A 21,919-nucleotide genomic window follows, 5' to 3' on the forward strand; every position below is an offset into this window, starting at 1 on the left:
CGTGCCCAAAACAAACAAAAAGGCATGAGCTTCAGTATATACTGTAGCCTAGTTATTGTCGTAACTAATGCACTTTTTGATACTGTAGTTCTATTATTCATTTACAATAGGGGTTCTGGGAGTGGGTCCATAGGAAGTGACTGGTATTTCTGCCCACTGTAGGTCATAGCTTACCCTGTCCACAAGCTATTTTACGGCATGGCTGGGAGGCTGCAGTTTCCAGTTATATTATATCACACTGCACACTACATAGAATTGCTTTACAGAGACCCTTAGATGTGTCTGCAGTCGATATCAAAGTGAATTAAACATTAAAAGTCCTGTCAAAACCCAGAACTAGATCATCTGTGGGGAAAAAAGTAGGGCAGAAAGGCTTTAATACTAAGAAGCAGAAAGCTGTCAAATTGTCAGGGATAGTCAAATTATGTTTAAAGTATTTCTTATTTCAGAACTATAGATACCATGTAAAAAGTTTTACTTTGACTCAAGTTCCAGTGGGGTTTCAGAATTACTCACTCTTGTGAAGCTGGATTCTTGTGACTTTACAGTATAACATTTTACTGTGGTAAACTATGGTAAAAGCATTGCAAATGCATAAAGCATAGCCAACATGGAAAATCACAGAGGAATATGATTTAAAAACATGGTGAATAGACACAATGCAAATGTACCAAAGTAACTATATAAATTATATATATATATATATATATATATATATATATATATATATATATATATATATATATATATATACAGTGCCTTGCGAAAGTATTCGGCCCCCTTGAACTTTGCGACCTTTTGCCACATTTCAGGCTTCAAACATAAAGATATGAAACTGTAATTTTTTGTGAAGAATCAACAACAAGTGGGACACAATCATGAAGTGGAACGAAATTTATTGGATATTTCAAACTTTTTTAACAAATAAAAAACTGAAAAATTGGGCGTACTCAGAGTGATATATATTTTTTTTTTTACTTGTGTTGCTAGAACATGGCTCTCTCTACTCTAGCTACTGTAGTAAGAACAGAAAAATTGTGAAAATTTATTCAACAATGAGTGGACCAATAAATACTTATTTATTTTGCCAACTGTACCGCACGCAAAGCTAATGTGTGTCAGTAGTTAAGGAATACAATATGAAAAGGCATTTTGAAACCAAACAAGGAGCTTTTGGAAATACGTATCCAGAGGGCACAGTAGTTAGAAGCTCAAAAGTAGAAGCGCTGATCTATTATTAAAGTACTATTCATATGGCAAAATGTGTAAGTTTTGTTCAATATATGAACAATAAGTTACATAATATTTATTATTGCTGAAAAATGTGCAGAGTAAAATACTCTGGCCCGCCTACTCCTAATTTGTTTCCAATCAGGCCCCCTTAAATTAAAAAAAACTAGTTGAAGAGCCTTGCTCTAACTATGACAACTCTATCTGTCCAGGGTATACGAGAAACACATGCAAGCAGTTTTACAGCAAGTACAGCATAAAGCAGTCTACTTTGTTGCAGATGAAACTACAGATGGTAGAGAAGTGTCCTGAACATTGTACTTAATTTGTAATTTTATGAAAATTGTATATTTTTGTAATAATGCCCATCGTTTTTGACTAGTCTGTATATTCTAATGCCAGCAATAAGCTGTTTTTTCAAAACACCTTTATTTGTTGACTGACCTACAGTACATTGTTACTAGTGGACTGCTTTAAGAAAGATTTTTCCAGAAAACTACAGTATCTCAGGGACTTAAATAAAAAAAAAAATGAATTCAATAGATTTTTTATGTAAAAATGTTATATATGTTCAAATTACATTGTTAATTCTTAATAAATTGGTAAAAACTGAAAAAACGGAATTGGTCATTTTGAAAAATGGAATTTGCCATTCCCAGAATGGAAAATCAGGAGCCCGAATATATATTACTTATTTATTTTAAGGATCTGATCGAAGTGATTTAGGTCATATGAGGCTGTGTGGTCCAGTGGTTAAAGAAACTGGCTTATAACGCTTCTAAAAAACCGTCATGGGTAGCAACCTATATTGTAGCAACAGGAGCTTTTGACAGGTCAACCAGGCAGTCAAAACAGGGTGGTTTACTGTGTTTACCACGTAGCCAAATCACTAGGGCATTGGCAGACGGGTGGGTTTGTTGGGATTTCTTTAAGGATTTCAGTTTCAGTATGATCCTCTGCTAACATTCACAGAATGAGAATTTGATCTCTCTGCTGTCAATTTTTACCTGCTTTTACCTGCATCCGCTCGAACAGAGAGAAAGCAGACAGCTGCCATGGAGCTCAAATCCAAACGCAGTTGGACGACATGACCAACCTACCCCAGATGGACGTGCAGACATACCATCACGGCCTGCATCTCAGTCTTGGCTAGAATATAATTGAATATAAACTGCTGTACTAAAAACATATCAGTTATAATATTCATAATCTCTTATGTCTACTTAAAGCTAGTGTCCCAAAAACATGTTTGGTTTTCTCCCATACTTTACTTTCTTGTGTAGTAACCAGATCTTGTGAGTTTTCCTAAAGGTAGTTCCAGCTGCAAGTACACGATGCCACTCCAGCACTCCAAGCAGGAATGTTGCTACTTGGTACCAGGAGAATATGAATGTCATCTCTTTTTATTCCTCATGATGTTTTACAGGAAATAACTACAAATCTAATATTCACTACAGGCTCAGAAGATATTCAGTTTTTAGGTACTAAAGAATATGAAAATAATATCGGGCCTTCAAAGTCCTCTTCAGTCATTCTATTTGGAGATGTTTCCATACTTTTTTCCCACCTGCACCAGGCGTGAATCGAGTCCTAAAGCACAATTCTATGGTGTGTCAGTAATGAATGAATCCCCACAAGCCCGAAATACAAAACAGGGCTATCACAAAATGAATATCCAACAGTGCTACAGCAGAGGTTGATTTCCTCACTCTACCAAACACTACTGATTGGATTACTGATCTTTTGAAAAGACAGACGACTCTATTGCGTAAGAACTGTATACGGCAAGTGAAACTATTGGAAGAGTCGAGTAACCAGGTGAGCTGCAGATGTAGAACTCAAGGGGGGTGGGGTGAGGGGTGCTTCTATTCACAGTCAAAACAAGCCAAAACACAGTCAAAACATTTAGATAGGGAAAAGCATTTTAGGAAAATACAAAACACATGAATTAAATAGAGCACATGTTTATACATTTTTATTTGGATTCATCATTGATGATCTATCAAAATAAAAGGTACTGTGTAGTACAAGATTCATTTGCAGAGCATTCTGACAATTTGAATCAGTTCATCTCATTTTAAAACAAGATGTTTTTGTTTGTTTTTAAGAAACTGAAAACAAGAGACATAACTAGAGCAGTGTAGTACCTTTTGTGACATATTCTCATTTAAACAATCCTAATATTTTGCTGACTTCTGGCATCTAAGCAGCATCTTTGATACAGCAAGGTAATCATTTAAAAAATAAAAGGTGGCCTTTTACAAACAAATTGCATCAATGTCCAAAGTTCCATACTGTATGTTGGTTTTACCCCCTTTATTAAATCTAAAACACAGATCTTTCCTACAGAATTCCAAATGGATGGTTGCAAGTTAAGCAATTCTTTCAAACTATATGGGGGGGGTTAGGGTTAGGGTTAGGGTTAGGGTGGGGGGGGCAGTTGTTGTGTGTCGTTGCTATAGGTACAGAGGTAGTGGTGTTCTTGAAAGTATTTGTTTATTTAAGTAACCTGCAGACACCAGATAAAAAGTCCCGTCAAAGAGACTTCATGTGGCTCAACTGTCTCAGTTGACCACACTTGGTTTATCACTTATGTAGTTCATCAGTTCTTCATATTGTCACAACACTTTGCACATGTTACGGTGTTGGCCCCCAGAAGTCACACAGCACTTCGTTATTACGCAAGGTCAAATGTTAAACTCGCCATTCATCAAGAATACTTTGAGGCCCTCAAAGCTTCTGAGTTGGGGGTAGTTTTTCTTTTTTTTTGAGGGGGGTACATTTTTTTGATAAAAAAGGTAAAGTTCATCAAAGTCAAAGTATTATGTCTGTCAATATCAGTATGTCTGCCATTTTTAGATATTAAGGTTAAGGCTTATCTTATTTTAGGGATCATTATGTGATGTGACTTGATTGAAATTACACAGCATGACATGTGAATTACAAGTCTGGAGGCTGTACGAATTCAGTTTGTTAAACTATGGAGAAAGACATTCCTATTTCCATTTAACTATTTCCCATTCCCATTCAGCCATTCCCCCTTTCCTCAACAGCTCAGCAGGTGTTGAGTAACAAAGCTTATGGCCTGCAGATAATTCTGTAAACAGGTGTAAAGTAGTGTTTAGCAATAACAATGCAGAGGATAAGGGGAAATAAAAGGGAAAAATAAAACAAAAGAGGGAAATTAGTGAATAAATGAGTATTACAGGAACACCCTGTTTATTACTTAAAGGGGCTATTCTATTGATACATCCTTTGGAAACCAGATGTATTTGGTGGTCAGACATGATTCTGGGAGCTCTGTTGAGGCCACAGGGATACTTTAAAGTTGTGGGTTTTAAAAAGTCACCAGGATGTGATGACTAAAACAGAATGTGACACAAAGTGAATCTAAATAACAAGAAGATGAATGGGTTAGCTTGGATATTTCATGCCCATACCAAGTCGCTGCTGGGGGAAGGATTACTTTCGGTCACTTTCGGTCCATCAGGACGCCAGACAGACCACATGTTTCTTATAGATGTGCTGTACTAAATGGCCCACCATTTACAGTAAGTTGTGCTGCAGTTTAAAACACACATGTACAGGAAGTCCCTGAAGTGTAGGTATTTGGTTTCCCATTTTGTTTAACTTTCAGTTCTTTTAACTGCTTGACTTGAACAAACAGTTCACTGAAAACTACTTCAAACACACTCAGAACAGCCAGTAATGTTTCAGGTGAAATCCTATAGGATGCCATAAGTTAATGGAGTTGATGGCTTGTGGTTAGCATGTGCTACTCCTCCCCATCATCATCCCTCCACTTGATGAGCAACAGGAGTTCAAAGCAGACTGTAACTAACCTGATACAGTTTCTTTGGATTACATGATGTTAAAAAAGAGATCTAAAATTATGTTGATATAACATTTCAAGAGTGTAGTCTTTGCTGTTCCTTTTATACAAGCCTGTGATGCGGAAAGCTGACAAAGCATTCCTCAACACTCTAAAAATGCTCAGAGGCAGCCCTGCAAGACGTCACCCCAAGAAAGAGTTTAACAAAAGACAATATATTATAATATCATACAATATATAGTAACACTGAAAGATCTATGGCTTGCCTTGCTTTCATCTATTTCAGATAGTCTATTATAGCTGTTGTCGCTTTTAAGTCAGTGTTTATGAGATTTATTTTACCGGTTTGTTGAAAAATGTATGTTGAAATGTTTGATACTAAGGGGAAAGATTAATAATACAGCAATATATGATCAAAACATTTGTTTTATTAAGATTTCAAAAGCGAAAGCAATGCTGTCCTTCTACAACATTCTGTACCAAAAACTTTGTAAAAATGACTGCAGTATGCTCACAGTGAAAATGACTAAACAAAACTAGAAGCATATCCAACACAGTACAAGCGACTTGTATCAATGTTCTGCGACCATGGGCCAGCAAAGTTCAAATACTACTAAATTCTTACCTGAAAGATTCTTTACAAATTACCTGCGCCAGAAATGTGCCATAAGGAGTCCCAAACTAGAGCAGTTTTAGTTGTATAGCATTTACTAGATTGACACAGTCATTTAAGAAAAGGGCCTGCTTTATTTGTGGTTTGGGGAAAGTTCCCTTTGCAAAGCATGCTCTTGTGCTATGCTTTTTCAGACCGGTATGTAAATTGAAAACCATGCAGAAGTAAATTCATCTCTGGGGTTGACATGATGCAAGTAATTTATTGTCTATATTTGAACTATTTCTTTCTTTGCTTTTGCAGTGACATTTTTTCTTTAAAAATGTGTTGAAACCTCACTGCCTCGGGGGAAACAGGTGAGGAGATAATTTGAGGCAGATTATGTTACTTCCACAGATCTGGCTCATAAAAAACAAACAAACACAGCTTCAGCACATTCTGACTTCTTTATGACTTAAACCTGCATTGTGATGACACAACCAACTAAGCTTCCTGTGAAGTTAGAGGAGCAAAACACTCCTAAACCCTCCCTTTTATCTGGGACAGTAGTGGGGACTGACTGTGCAAATCCCAATGCATCTATTAAGACCATCAAGCCACAGCATAACGTCCATAAAGTCACGAGCATCCAAAGTCTGATAAGTGACCAAGTCGACAATTTCTTCAGGGATTGTCTATTTCTGATACCTCCAAAAAGTATCTCCCATCATGAGTCATACACATAAAAACACACATACACGCAAACCACTTATCATATAATTAGCAGAACGTGTGGTTTTCACTCTATACGCAGATTAAATGAATATTTTTTTACCCCAATCCCTTTTAAACGAGCACTTTCTTTTTGTTGTTGCTTTGATAGACGACATTTTTGTTTGCTGGATCCGACAGGCTGACTATTTAAATAAAATTATTTATATAGCATTTTATTAAAAACATATTAATACAACTATTTCGGTAAGGATTTTTTTTTTCGCTTTTGGCCTTTTTCGTTTTAATATACATCTCAGAACTGTGATCAACGAATGCTGTATGAAAATGAAGGGTGTCGATAACTCCAGTCCTTCACATTCCATTATTTGTGGTTTGGGGAATTTTTCCTTTGCAAAGCATGTTCTAGTGCTATCATTTTTCAGATGTAATTTGTTCAATATGAAACTTGAAAACTATGCAGAAGTAAATTAATCTTTGGGGTTGACATGATGCAACTAATTTATTGTCTATATTTGAACAATTTATTTCTTTGTTTTTGCAGTGACATTTCTTCTTCTTTAAAAACAGAACATGAAGTTGAAACCTCACTGTCTCGGGGGAAACAGGTGAGGAGAACATTTGAGATTATGTTACCTCCACAGATCTGGCTCATAAAAAACAAACAAACACAGCTTCGGCACATTCTGATGCACATCTGTCTTCTTTAAGTATTATAAGTAAGTATTTTTTTAAAAATATACGCTGCCCAGACCTGTAGCTCTATGCTTACAGTAGAAGAGAGAGTAGCAACATCCTTGTTATTATACAATGTTCATTTAAGAGTGTGTGTGTGTGCGTGCGTGCGTGTTTGTGTGTGTTTTAAATATATTTCTGAGGCTTGCCAAACAAAATCCAAACAGACAGGAACCAATTTGTCCTCAATAATGAGTTCATCTCTTTGGGATGCATTACATGGCCCATGATGTCTATGTCCTTCTGTGCTAGTTCGATTTATGCAATGAAGAAATTAAGACGAGACGCATTGTAGAAAATTATTACGCTTTTTAAATATTCTTCTCAATGGTTGTCTCTGGGCCCAGTTACTTCTTGGAGAGGATATCTCAAATCAGGAAACAATTACGAAGAAGTTTGTGGAAACTAAAGTACAATTGACAAAAAACATTACAATTGCATATTTAACTGAACACAGTACCTCCATCCAGCCCACCGTCTTCTCTCAAGTCTTCCAGAAAACTCCAAAGTATTTATAATGGACCTGCTACAGTAAATCATAACGCCACCCAGTTCTTACGATTGCCTAGCTTACTACAGTATGGTCTTGCTAAGTATTTAGGCCTTCTCAGGGTTGGACACACAATACATAACCACTTAGAAACTGGAGGCAAAATCAAAACAAATCAAAACAAAACAGCAGAGGGGTTTTGAGACATTTAGTATTACTCAGTGACGACCCATGATGTAACATCACAGGGTGCGAGAGCGAACACCCTAGAGCTGTTAATAATTTCCAAGGATAAATATCGGGACTTTCTTCCTATGCATCGTGACCCGGGACATTTGCTAGGAAATCGGGACTGTCCCGACCATATAGGGACTGTTGGCATGTCTGACTACAGTAAAACCCTTAAATAAAATAAACTTCAAACATCTGGGAGAGTAAAAAGGCGCAACCCCAAGTGAGCTGATCTACACCACCATTCATTACAAGAGAAAGGGATCTTAAGGGAGCACCTATTCTTAAAAAGATTCTACTGCACACATCCAATATTGAGTTTTTGCTGCCTGTTGTCGAATGCACATGGACCTGCCTCTTCTAAGCTGGCCACAGTTCCCAACTGACATCTGCAAAGAGCTGCTAGGGTCGTCTGCTATCACTCATTACCAGGCAAAAGGGAATTGAAAGAAATCTCTCCACATTTCTTATTTAACCGGATGATCTTTAGAACTGTAATGCTAATGATCTTATTTTTTTTTTTACAAAACATCCTAGTGTGCCAATAACCATATAGAATTCTATTAGTTTCAAATAAATGCACAGAATTCAGCAATGTGGAATCACAAGAGAGTAAGTTACATTCTGCCTTTTCTTCTTGGCGGTACCATGCAGATCTTATTAAACTGAGGCTGCTTACAACCAAGGTCATTCTCAGGGCTTTGACAATATTATTTATAGAACAAACACTCCATTCCCAATAGTGGATTGCATAAGTGTAACTCACTGTAAACAAGTGAGTGCCTCAGTGAGTAATTCCTTGTCCAAACTTGTGAATAATTATACTACTACTAAGTCTGTACGATCAAATATTCTTTAATTGCATGAATTGAACTGAACTCTTGTACCATTACCATGATTGCATTTGCTCTTTTCCACATCTTACAGGTGAAGGAAATTCTCTAGCTGAAAAGTTTGTCTTCTTGATCTATCAGCTTGCTGACAATCATATTGTGAACAGTTTACAGCTCCTGTGAATAACTCTGTTCCAAACCAATGGTTTGTTCTAGGCGCCTGACTGAGTCAATAAATGTATTCTTTGTTTTTCAGTCACTCATGCATTAAACGTTTTTTTCTTACAACAGTTCAGATTAACCTTTGCCATGTGGCTGGCCACTCCACTGTCCCAAGCTGATGGAAACATTTTCGCTGCAAAACAGTCAGGCACTGCTACTTCTCATTAAATGGCATGATGAGGGGTGGATGGGAACGAGGGGTGGTGGGGAACTGCAGAACCCCCTAGCATGAAGTACAACGGTAAATCCTGCTAGTTTGGTGAATCTTATGAGCTGAAAAGATAAAAGATAATCAGCGCTGACTGTCACAACAGGGGTGGGATATTTTATAAATCGCACAGTTGCAATCTCACGAGAATTGCTTAGTAGCTGTAATACATTAGACACTTGTACTTTATACAGCAGAACAGTTAATGAAAATGTCCCTTAAAAAAGAATGTCAGATTTTTTTGTAAATTCTTCAGCGGCACCACCTGCTAAAATCAGATCAGCTAAATGCCGCTAACTGGGGTGCTGCTGCTTTGTGGAGCAATACTAAAAACACACATACACAGTGACGTTCTGGATGAGCTAGATGCCCATTCCCTCGTGAACAAATTAATCAGCATGACACCGGAGAGCAAGGCAACCTTTTGGAGCCTTCTGACTGTCCTTGTCAACAACGACTACTGTAAATAAAATACAACTGTTCAACCTGTTTTTACAAGTAAACATTTCTAAATTGCAGTACTTAAGTGGATCATAACACTATACGCTACTTTTCAATTTGTTTGCTCTAAACGTTTTATGGTAAGCATGCTGTAAACATTGCAGCGAGGACTGTGGTTAAAGATTTTAGTTAAATAGATAAACAGGTGCTGATGTTTCATTTCAGAAAAGTAATTCCAGGAAACAGAAAGAGATAACAGTGCACTCTTAAGCCAGACTGGACTATAGTTCCCAATAGGTAGCTTCAAAACAACGTGGAATTCAATTCCAGATCATTTAAGGGTTTGCAGCTGGAATAGGGTCAAAATCAAGATGTAACATCTGATTATATCAGAATTTCTAAGGGCTGGTACCTTTTAAGTTATTTAAAAAGAGTTAGCGTGCTGGTAACTACAGGAGAAAACTACAGGAGTTAATATATTATATCAATTCCATTTTATATCTCACAGTATGGATCGTTTTCTCTGTAAATGGGTGCTAATTCCAATTCCTATCAGCTTCATGTTCATGCTGTTTAACATGTTAGAAATGGTAGCCAGCGACACACAGAAATTATTTGTGATTATGGCAATTAATAACATGGCTGGTATGTTGTTTATATGCTACAATTAGCAATATGGAATGTGAATTCTATGTATGCTTTATTTGTGTAGCATTTTTGGTTTTATACTCTGTTGCTGGGGAGAGTCATGTCCTTTGAAAGTCTGCAGTGGTACAGTATAGAATGGTAAAAGCATAGCAAAGTATGGAAGAGGACGGTAAAGATATAGTAAATAAAGTTCAATACGTGGGGTAAAGGATGGGGGAAAATGGTTCATAATTATACATTTGGTCCCTTATTATTTCGTGATTCAATAATTGAATAATTTACTTAATTCAAGGTTAGACCATGTACTTTTATATATGCAAGAGTGAAATAACAGAAGTGAGAATATAGTAATTAAGTAAACTGCAAAATGAAGGGATGGGGAGGGGTGAGAGTAGATTTTCTGGCTGATGACTTTGACAGCCAACTCTGCCCGGTGACAGTGTGTTGTAACACGGAAAAGTACTCATTGTCATAAAACACAGCAACGACTAGAGCACAAAAAGAACACCACAATAAATAATATGGCAATCCCAGCAAATTTGCAATGCTGCTGTAGAAAGAAACATTCACCACGTATTAAACTTGGAAGGTGAAGATACCAAATGATGGGCAACAAGGTCCCATTATATGGGCACCATTTGTCTCAAGGAAGGATCTCATTGTAGAGACAACATACAAAATAACAGCAGAAAGCAGCATTTTCACAGGGACCCACAGCTCGACACTGAATTCTTTAAGAATCCCTGCACTCTATATGGGGTGCACTATGACAATATGATACATGTTCATGTGAGGATAATAACATGCTACTCCACTGGGAGGTGTTGCTCAGTATTAAGTTTAACAGGATTCGGGAGTGCATGGGACTGCAAGAGGGCAAACAAAAACAGACAAACAAATAAAAAACAAGCAACAAGTCACACTAATATATATATTATATATATATATATATATATATATATATATTAAAAAAACAAAAAACTTTCAGCTTAAACAGACAAGCTCAAATATGTACCTATATCCTTGATCCAATTATGCATGCCATCTCATACCCCAGTTGCTGTGAGATGCATTGGTTCTGCAGTGATTGGAATAGAAGCATTTCACACAGATATTTGAAATTCTTTCTCCTTGACACTCACACGCAGCCTCAACAGCCCATTTGAGGACATATACATATTACACCTTCAGACTGCCAAAAAGAAGGCACTGGGCCAAGCACATATCCACCACACCCTCAAAAACTTAATTCAAACACTATTCCCACGCCAAACCTAAACGTCTTGGATTTATAAATCGCAGTGGTACAATAGCAGAGATAATAACCATATAATACTGTCAAATCCATCACCAGCAACCAAATTTAAAAGTACAAATTCTCACTGACTGAAAACCGGATGAGTTTCTCTTATATTGACATCTTTTTCTTGCAGCTGGAAGGGGGTGGGGGGTGGAGGTTTCAAATGACCAAAGACCTAACAGGTTACTTAACATTTGGCTTCTTGAGGCAACCACTGTTGTTTAAAACCTCCAGTTCATAGGTTAAATTCCTTTGACTTAGTTTATGTACTCAAATGAGACACAAATATTGTCTGGAAAATGGAGACCAGGTTTACAATTCAATGACAGCTCAATAGATTGAACTTTGACCCCAGGGTCAAACAGTAAACCCAGAAGGGATTAGCATCCAGGAACTCCTAGCTTCCAATACTAACCACTAAACTATAAGGCCTTAAAAAGGAATGACAACAGGGGGACTAGATGGAAGGGAGTTAGCAACAGGTTTTTTAGGCAGTGCTTCCACAAAGCAATTGTTAGCAGGCCTACCAAGCACTGAATATTAAACCTTTCCATGGCTAAATTCACACAACTGGTGTAATATGAAATCTCTGGGCCTTACATAATAGATAAACAACACTTTATAAAAAGCATATAAGATGAGAAACAAAGATATATGCCATACCCGCGTGGTGTGTGGAATGTTGAGACTGGAGAAGGTACAGCGGGTGGGTTGCGGGTTGTTTTTAGATTCAGAACCTGCTTTGCCTCTAGTGGCTCTAGTTTGTGAGGAACTAGAATTTGGCACATTTCCAGCTATCCAGACTATCACGCAGAAGTGCAAAGAGGTTACTCTCCACTGAATGTTGTGGTTTTATGCAATCAACCAAGTAACCCTACCCCTACTGACAAGGTTTGGATTCATTAGCAAAAATCAAGTTACAAGTCTTACCAAAATAAACTGAAACAAGTACCTCAGGGTCAATCTGGCAGTGCTTGCGGTTAGCGCCATGTCAAGAACGAGACCTGTCTAAACACAGGATACTGTGAGCAGTGGCTCTGAGGGGAGGAGGGTAAGTTTGATGGATAGGGAAGGTGTTGGTAGAGTCACCATTGAAGTCAAGTTAGGAAAGCTACTGGTAGGTAACTGAATAAGATCCAACTGTTACTTGTTCTGCTAAAACATGGGCTTCAGCTACAATCTTAACTTAGAAATGAAGAAAATCACACATTTTACTAAGCATTAGTGCAAATGAGTGTAACAACAGCTTATACTGCCTACTGTAAATAAATTTTAAATAAATGCCAAAATCCACTAAACTTGGGGTACAATAAAAAGTACCCAACCCAAACTCCATTCTGCTTATTATGACTAACTCATAAATGCCAATTGTACTTTTCAATCAGAGTAACAACTCAGAGATCTTCTGGGACTGTACCACCCGTATACCTCACAAGATAGTATCTCCAGTGTGGACAGCCAACAGGCTCTTGGCTTTGAAGCCATCTCTCGTCACCCAGACTAATGTCAGAAGCAGATAGCACCCCTGCCAGCACAGTGTGTCTATTGCTGATTACATGAAGGTTGCGCAGGATCTGAGGGAGGCGGGTCTCTCGTAAGTGGCGTGTCACTCTGAACCACACTGGACGCTGTGAAGGTTCTCATGCAGAAATCAACTTCCTATCCACACACACACACACACACACACACTAGACCACCACTGTGAGATATTGGAATGTCTTACTGATAGCATAATCATACCCTTTCAGTGACCATTTTGTCCCTTCAACCAGACATCACAAAACTATTCAAGGATAGTGTAGTGCTCTAACAGCTAAAACATACTTACAAGCAAACTAATCGTATAACTCACAAAAGGCTATAGAATAGAATTCTATGGTATTCTTTTGGAAAACCTTTTTCAAGATGAGGACCACCTCTGTGTTTATGGGGGATTTTTCTTTAGAATGTTGTTGGGAGTCACAAAGCTACCTTGATAAGATGATGTGTTATGTGTAGTGCAAATTAATAGTGTTGAGTGCATGATATCTTTTGGATATTTTTTCACAGTTATACAGTAGTAAACAAATATGTCAGTAACTTATATCCTCAGCTACGGCTGTAAATACTAAATCACAAAAAAGTAAATCACCATGACCTACACCCATCGTCAGATTCTGATACTCTCGATGAGTTGGCTTAGTCCTAAGCAATTTTCATCACAACTGTAACGTGCCTGTGGGTCACTGCATGGAAAGAAAAATTTAAAGCCATAGCAACGTAGTGTAACTTCTGATTGCATTCTTTTCTAAACCACTTTGTTGTGCAGTCACAGAGAGTGATTACAATTAGGATTTCAGGTTAGAGACATTATGTATTAGTGATCGTCTGCCATGTCATTTGCATTACAGAGTTACAATAAGGGGAATGTTTACTGTTCTGAAAAGTGTCTAAACAAGGCCGTGGAATAGAGCAAAACAGCTACATCCACAGCGTCTGTCTTCTGCAGGCATGAATAATTGTGTGTATTTAAACAAACAACATGAAGAGCTTGTACAGAATGTGCATCCACGATGCAGTGGCTATGTGAAAAGATTGATCATGGCTTAAGAGAGAGTTGGCATTAAACTTCCCTTAACCTTTCTTAGCGTTATAGCCCAGCACACTGTGTGGAGAAACACTGTGGTGCTTAGCTTATAAACCTTCAGCTTAGAGCCAATGCAGGTGTCTTCATGTACAGGAACTGTGCACACATATGGAGGGTGCTCTTAATCTCACACTACATTAATCTATACAGTTCACAGGGAAAGACAGTTTGCCAATCAGAAGCTATTTGAAATGGAAAACACACACACGTGTATACCCAAATGCAATTTTAAAAGTGGTATAAGGGCTTTAGGAGTCTATGATAACAGTTTGGATGAAAATTCAAACAAGTTATCAATTACCATGAGTGTACCATGATTGTGATAACTTTTGTTTTCAAACCAGCCTGGTGACAGGCTCTTTTTAAAATTGTGCATATGGAGTTATGCTGATCATTGAACCAGAAAAATCAACCAATTGGTAGGCTTACACCCTAAAGTAGGTAACAGTTGATATTAATAAGGGCTGAGAACATTTCAGTCCATACTGTATGCAAGTATGTTTCCGTTTCTTTAAAGTGTGCCACAGGCAATCAGCGCACAGTGCTCTGCTGAAACATGCAAATATTCTGCTTGCAAATATTCTTCTACAATAATTTAAATACAAAATGTGCCCAGGCTAGCTAAAACTTCCATACATCATCTTAGTCCTTTTCCAAAGCTTTCTTTTTTCTTATTCTGTACAGTACAGGCAGCTTACTGACTCTGCCACTGACCCCTGATGCCCTGCCAGCTATGCTTTTTTAAATATCTCCATTTGTTTTGTATTATTTTCCCAGAAGGTTAGCTTCATGGCAGTCTCCGGCATGGATCTTAAAAATAAGCATGTCCTGGAAGTGACCCGCAGAAGACAGCAAACAATGCAAAGGAAGCGCATCTCCGCCACTGAAAAGGAGTTATGGCAATATTTCACTCTCCTTTCAAACTGCAAATACCATTCAACTGCGAGAAATGAGTAGGCATACACATTTTGAGGTTAACTCCTTGTAGACTGGGATTAAACCACACAGCTGGATCTTACTTCTCTCCAAATTTTACACCTCATTGTTATGAGCCTGCAGGGCCACATTTGCATCTTTTAATTTATTAAGTGCTTAAAAAGACACCTTGGGTAATGAGAACACACATTCTATATATATATTATAATTTTTGTTTTGTTTTTTATAAAAAACAAGGAAGAGCGATCTGGTTTGAAAAGTTTTTTTATATTAGCTGATGTCAAAAGTCTTTCTGTTGCAAATAAATTATTATTATTATTATTATTCATTTCTTAGCAGACGCCCTTATCCAGGGCGACTTACAATTGTTACAACATATCACATTATACATTATTTCACATTATACAGATATCATATTATTTTTACATACAATTCCCCATTTATACAGTTGGGTTTTTACTGGAGCAATCTAGGTAAAGTACCTTGCTCAAGGGTACAGCAGCAGTGTCCCCCACTGGGGATTGAACCCACAACCCTCCGGTCAAGAGTCCAGAGCCCTAACCACTACTCCACACTAAATGATATTAGAAAAACAAAACTGCTCTTGGAAAATTACCAGGCCCAAAACAACCAACCTCCTGATAATGTGTGTCTGTGTGTTTTTTGTCAAGGACTGGTCACACTTATGATCAAAGAAAGAGCAGGAATATGCTGCAGATCTCGATGTGCTTTGAAGGGTATATTGGAGGGATATGATTTACGCAGCGGTGGGACAGTCACACCAGCCGTTTTACAAACACCAAACACGTCTGCGTACCGTGCCAATGAGAAGTGCGTCAGAACACACACCAGTGACTACAACACAGCAGGAAAACCATCTGCATTCTCTCAGAACTAATCAATGGGATGTAGAGGGGGTTTGGGTTACCACTAACTGTAGGCTAAAACGTAAACAGAACAGATAGGGTGGCTGTAAAGCAACTTAGTCTCTTCATACATGTCGGGTGATTTTGAGCAATATTGAGACGTTAATGCAATAACACCTATAGTATAGACTACACTGCAACAACCCTATAGCCCATGATGGCAGTCTTAAAATGTTTTTCGTTTTTCAACATTAGTAGCAGCACAAAGTGAGCTAGAGTAACTGTTTTTCTGAGGCTTTTGTTTTTATAATTTAATTTAGGAGTAATTTTTCAAATATTATTTAAGTCACTTTGAGCTGGCACTTCTGACCTGAATTCAACGAGACACCACAAAAGTGTATACACTTGTACAATGGCTAAAAGCCTTGAAAAGCTCTCAGTGCATAATCCTAAAGTTGGATAATCTACGGCTCAAAGGCCTGTCTACACTCTGGTCATTAGCCGACAGATGCCTTCCAATTCCAGAAAAGACAGTGCCTAACGCCTTGAATCAAATAAAGAAAAGATTGTTCCTCGGCACCATGAAACAACAGTGCTGCAGAGCCAGCATCATTTAGAATCTTGTGCAGCCCAATTATCCCCAATATGAATTCAGGCCCCCAGTTCTATGTCACCCTCTGTTAATTATTATCTAAAGACATGAACTAAGGGACCCCCATTCAACAAGGTCCCATCTCCATGAGGGAGCTGGGCAATAAAGCTCAACTGGAAGACTAGAGAGGTCAATACTTTTTAGTGACAAGTATGGTTGTTCAAGGTACAATACAGCCACAATTATGCTATAGTCTCCCCCTGTTAGCCTAAAAATCCCCAAACTCAGCTTGGGTTGCCAGACATCTTGGAAAAAAGAAGAAATACTGTATAAAAAATCTCCCACCTAATTTGGCAATATAAAAAATGTGGCTTGCAAGCTGAAACGTATGTCAATTGTTTGCTTGCAAGACCTCCTTTTAATGCCCTAGAGACATATGGCTAGTATAGAAACCCCTGTACTTACAAGGAAAGCACTGCCATAATGTGATTATTTTGTATTGCTAACTGCAAGCATTGACTACAATAGAGCATTCAGCTTGCATTTATCCTTCAATGAACATCCCTTTAAATTTTTTTCTAGTTACAAGTACTGTAGTAGGGTTATTCCTTTTTTGAAGTTTTCCTTTCAAGTTTACCATTCAGGCAACATTTGTTTGTAAAGGAAACAGGGGACAGGGTTGGACTGGGAAACAAAGCAGAAAGGGCATTTACTTGTGCATTCCCCCAAATCTCCCAAGAAAAGCTCATGTTTGTTTGCTTGTTTTGGCTATCAAACGAGACACAGCGAGCAAAAAAAAAAAAAAAAAAAAAAAAAACGATTCATGTGTGGTACGGCACAACTAGACATCATAATTACCAGATTCTAAATAATACAGGGTTTACAGGTCAACAAGTCTGCGTGGAGATAAAATCACTGCTTATGCTTTCTAAACAACCTCTTTATTTATGAAATCCCAAACATCCCAAACATTATCTATCACATTGTATTGCACAGTGTACATCAAAATAAACATTTGATTCTAACCTAGCAGAAATCAACAGCATGAGTTGTTCCAGGAAGTATGCAATCCCAGATTTGCATATTAAATACAGTGAGGGGCATGTTCTGCAGCTCTCGATTCAAAGCAATGCTGTACAAACCCTGAGGAAAGACTCTGCTGTGCCACTAGCATGGAAGAGACCAATGAAAACAAAAGACAAGCACAGTCACACCGTCACTCCTATCCACTGTGTTTCAGAAATAACTTTTTGTATGATGCTGTTTAATCCAAACCCTCTTTTTTAACTCTTTTATCCCAGGCTCCCCCCTGAGCCAGTTCAAACATGTGACCAGGCCCTGTGTTGAGTGCCTCAACCACACCCACAACACCCACCCTCATTTTACAATTCACACAGCAGAACCATAGGTTCCTCACATATGCAAACACCCAAGGGCAGAACCTGCCTTGAAATGCATTTTCAGAGCCAGGCCACAGAAGCCCACCCCTCAGCCCGACTCACAAAATGAGAAAACATGAAAAACTCTTTCAATAATATGCCGCAGTTTTAGTTCAGTAAATTATTTTGCAGACAGTATTGCTATAAAGTTGAGAAATAGGTAATTACTGCAGTGTAATTTTAACTATTAACATCCTGGGACCTTAATATCTATAGAAAACTCAAAATGATCTTTTATAACAGATGAGAACAGCTGACATTGTTGTTTGCTTTTCAAGCACCCACTACATGGAGATAGGAAACCTTTCTTGTCCTTTCACTAGCCCCACCTGCTGAGTACACAGGGAGTTTCCCCTAAAAAAAATACTTCTACTATTACTGAAATGTACCGCAGTTTAAAGCCTTTTTGGACACAGTATCTTGTTGTGCAGTACATTGCAGTAGTAATGCATGGTTAGGCAAATACCCTTGTCACTTTTTTTCTTCGGGGGGTGGGTGGGGGGGTAGTGTGCTAGAGACATATTCATAAATATGTGTAAAGATTCAAGTCATATTATGGCATATCATGTTGATCTATTACATTGGGCAATATACAGTATTTTTTTTAAAACATGTTGATGGTCTCAATCTGTTTCTTAGGGAACAATAGTCCAAAAAAATTAAGAAACTCAGGGCTGCATTTTGTTTGCATCTTGCTCTGTCATGCACTTGCTATATAAAGCCCTTTGAGACGTTGTCCGCATTATGCTATAGTAAAACTTAAAGATTATTATAAATAATTTGTATTGGTGTTATTTCTTATTAAGGGCATATTGCTGCACATGCACGGCCCAGTGCCTGCCCTGAGGGGGCAGTTTCGTCTCTATGTCCATCTCCCCTTTTAATACAGGGCCAATTGTGTGGTGCTGTAGTTAATTGAATACTACACCACACATTTCACTAGTGACCCAAGCCAGGTTTGCACACAGTCCTCTGGAAGTAAAAGAGCCCCCAGCATGTTTATTACATGATCAAGGAGGGCTGCATGCTGCACAGCCAATGAAAGAGAAGCCTCCATCTGGCAGCTTTGACTACAGATTTGCTTGTTTGTACAATGACACGTGCCCCCCCCCCCCCCCCCCCCCCCCCGATTAATCTTACAGCATAGCACACATGACTAGTTTAACAAGCCACCCCACCGGAGTATCGCCACCAAGTGGAAATACCTTCCTAACAGAAAGATTGGGGTCTTATTTATATACCGACCTTCCCTAGAGAGGTAGAGAAGCCAAATCATCTTCACATCAAGTTTCAATCAAACTGAAGCATATCATACCCTTAAGGTTTGCTACGGCATATTTGTAAGTATACATACAGTGCAGTATGCAGTGAGAGATCTTACATAACATACATTTAAATGCAATGTGTCACATTGGTGCACACTGTGACATTGCAATAGCAGAAATAAATAGCAGGACTGTAATATGCAATGTACAGTATACAATACTATATGGAGATAGATTAGCCTTCATTTGTACTGGATCTTAAATAATAGAAGGGTGAGACGGCTCCTTTATTCAACTTGTTATTGTAACCCCCCCCCAGGGTCTAATTCCCCATCTTCCCACAATCTGTTTGGAAAGCCTGAAGCAGATTTAAAATAGGTGATAGCCAACAATGGGTTACAGACCTCATCTCTGTATAGAAAGTATCCATTTAGTATCCCTATTAAATACTATATCTATCCAATGTAGATGTCTGCCTCAGCTGCAGTACTGTGTGTCACTGTGTATTAGATCACTGTGGAGGCTTAATTTGCATCTGGACCCTGGAGCAGAACAGAGCACCGCTGTAAAACTTGACACATTGTAATGTAACCAAGCCGTTGCTTACAGGACAACTGCACGTCTAATAATTGTGTTAAGTCTCACATCGTAATACCTGTAATGCATTTATTTACTGGGGGGGGGGGGGGGGGGGGGGGGGATCAAGTGTAATGTTCATTGAATGATCCCATTTTCATTCGAGATGTAATTTGCTATTCGTGTCACTGTCGTCTAGAACATGTACTGTATGCTGTATACATAATAATTTAAATAGTTCTGGAATGGAATAATTTGAGTTCTCCCCGCAAGGCATTGCAGTAGGTGGGGGTATGTCTATGGCAATCTTAAATACAGCGAAGTATTAAATAACGTTAACCTCATCCTCTATGGCCGGCTATGAATAATGTCCACATTTTTTTTTCCCTGTGCCTCGTATTTGGACTTCAATATTGTACAGCTAAAAATAAACCGAGGCCACCTGTCCACCGGAGTCGCATTTTTCCAAATCTCGAGTTGGCCTGAAAAATGCAGGTAATATTTATTTGCTGCTGTCGTATATATGTACTGTTTTGTTTATTAAGTAAGAGGCTTTCCATGAAAAGGGTAAATATATGAAATATCAATTCTTATCTGGAGACTGAATATATGCACGCGCCTGCACTCTGCATTGCATATGTTTATGAATGGAACCAACACCTCGTACAGCCAACTTGCTTAAAATGTGTGTCATGATTCCGCAAATCGAAGGACAGAATCATTATTATAATTTATTTCTTAGCAATCATATTATTATTATTATTATTATTATTATTATTATTATTATTATTATTATTATTATTTCAGACTAGCTACCTGCAGGAATAGGAGGGTTGTTTGCATGGTACTAGCATAAATGCTAAATGCAAAATACCGGTGCCACTGCCATCAGCGCTGTACACGCCCCCCTTATCCCGCGCACACAAATGTTTTATTAATAGCTTCATGATCCCTATAATAAGCATTTGATTGTTATTATTATTATGCATTTAGAACAAATAACATGTTATATAATAGGTCCACCGGGGCACTGCGACTATAATTATAATAATATGAATATATGCAAAGAATTAAAGAAAGACTCCCCTTATTTTTCTACAACCAGTGCTCTTCATTTTTCCAGGGATCACTCCCTTAACCTCAGTTACCTCCCAGGTTGAAGGACTTTCATTAAATAACGCTGCTATAGAATGCAATTAATAAAGAATGACATCATCAATTTTACAAAGTTCAGAGGAAGGGGTAATATAGAAATGTCACAATCAGATACTCACGCACTGCCTCCTGTTTGGGATCCAGGCTGCCGGCAGATTGCTGGATTCTGCCGATTTTGCTTTGCAGTACCCAGACCCGCTTGTTCGTGAAGATTATCTCATTTTCCAGCTCCTGGAATAAGGAGCAGGCGTGCTTGGCCAGGTCTGAGAGCTGTCTCAGGGTCCGGGATAGTGACACATTATTGATCGTGCAGAGATCTTCAAAAAGCAAACCCTCGTCATTGGGAATAGCATGCCTACACAGTAACTGGGGTTCCACGTTCCTCTTGGCAAACGGCATTTTGAAGTAAAAATTAATCCCCCTCAAAAAAGAAAGAAGACAAAAAATCAGATCCAGTAGAAGAAAAAATGTTAATCTTTTTCCTCAATCCGAGAATCCCGAATGTTGTGCGTTATTCCCCATCATTTCCCAAATTTACTGTAATGATCACTCAGTTTGAAAGTAACGCTGCCTGCCTGCCTGCCTGCCTTCCGACTCGCTGCTACTCTGGTTATCAGTTGCCTTTCGTAGCTTTTTTTTCAGTGCTCTAAGTAGAGGTGGATTTTAAAGGATTTCGCCAAAACACGGAGACAGTTTACAGGCTCATGGATCTGGATCGTGAATGATTCTGGTCTATACCGCAGGGAGTCACTAAAACGCCAACAATTTATATGGGAATGAACAGATTCCAAGCGATATTTTAAGAATCTGGCACAAAAAAACCCCAGAATATTCCTGCACAAGGCAAGGTGTGTTTGCAAACAATGATGTTATTTGCATTTTGTACTCTGCTTTTTTCTTTTTTTAAAAACAGTTTCAATCCTTTTTGCTAAATAATTGAAACCGGTTTTGCAGGAACTGTTGCCATTAT

General features: G+C 38.3%; 1 protein-coding gene across 6 annotated transcripts in view; it reads right to left on the reverse strand.

Annotated features, from left to right (window-relative positions):
• LOC117406104 (actin remodeling regulator NHS-like) overlaps positions 1-21,558 on the reverse strand; it is a 139,346-nt gene extending 117,788 nt beyond the window's left edge. For all 6 annotated transcript variants that reach the window (XM_034923922.2, XM_059030114.1, XM_059030113.1 and 3 more), the window contains exon 1: positions 21,069-21,558. In XM_034923922.2, the coding sequence (XP_034779813.2) occupies positions 21,069-21,348 (280 nt within the window). In that variant the 5' untranslated portion in view covers positions 21,349-21,558. The remainder of the gene's footprint in view (positions 1-21,068) is intronic.
• Positions 21,559-21,919: the final 361 nt, after the last annotated feature.

The sequence above is a fragment of the Acipenser ruthenus genome, chromosome 9 (genome assembly GCF_902713425.1).
Source record: "Acipenser ruthenus chromosome 9, fAciRut3.2 maternal haplotype, whole genome shotgun sequence".
NCBI classification, from domain to species: Eukaryota; Metazoa; Chordata; class Actinopteri; order Acipenseriformes; family Acipenseridae; genus Acipenser; species Acipenser ruthenus.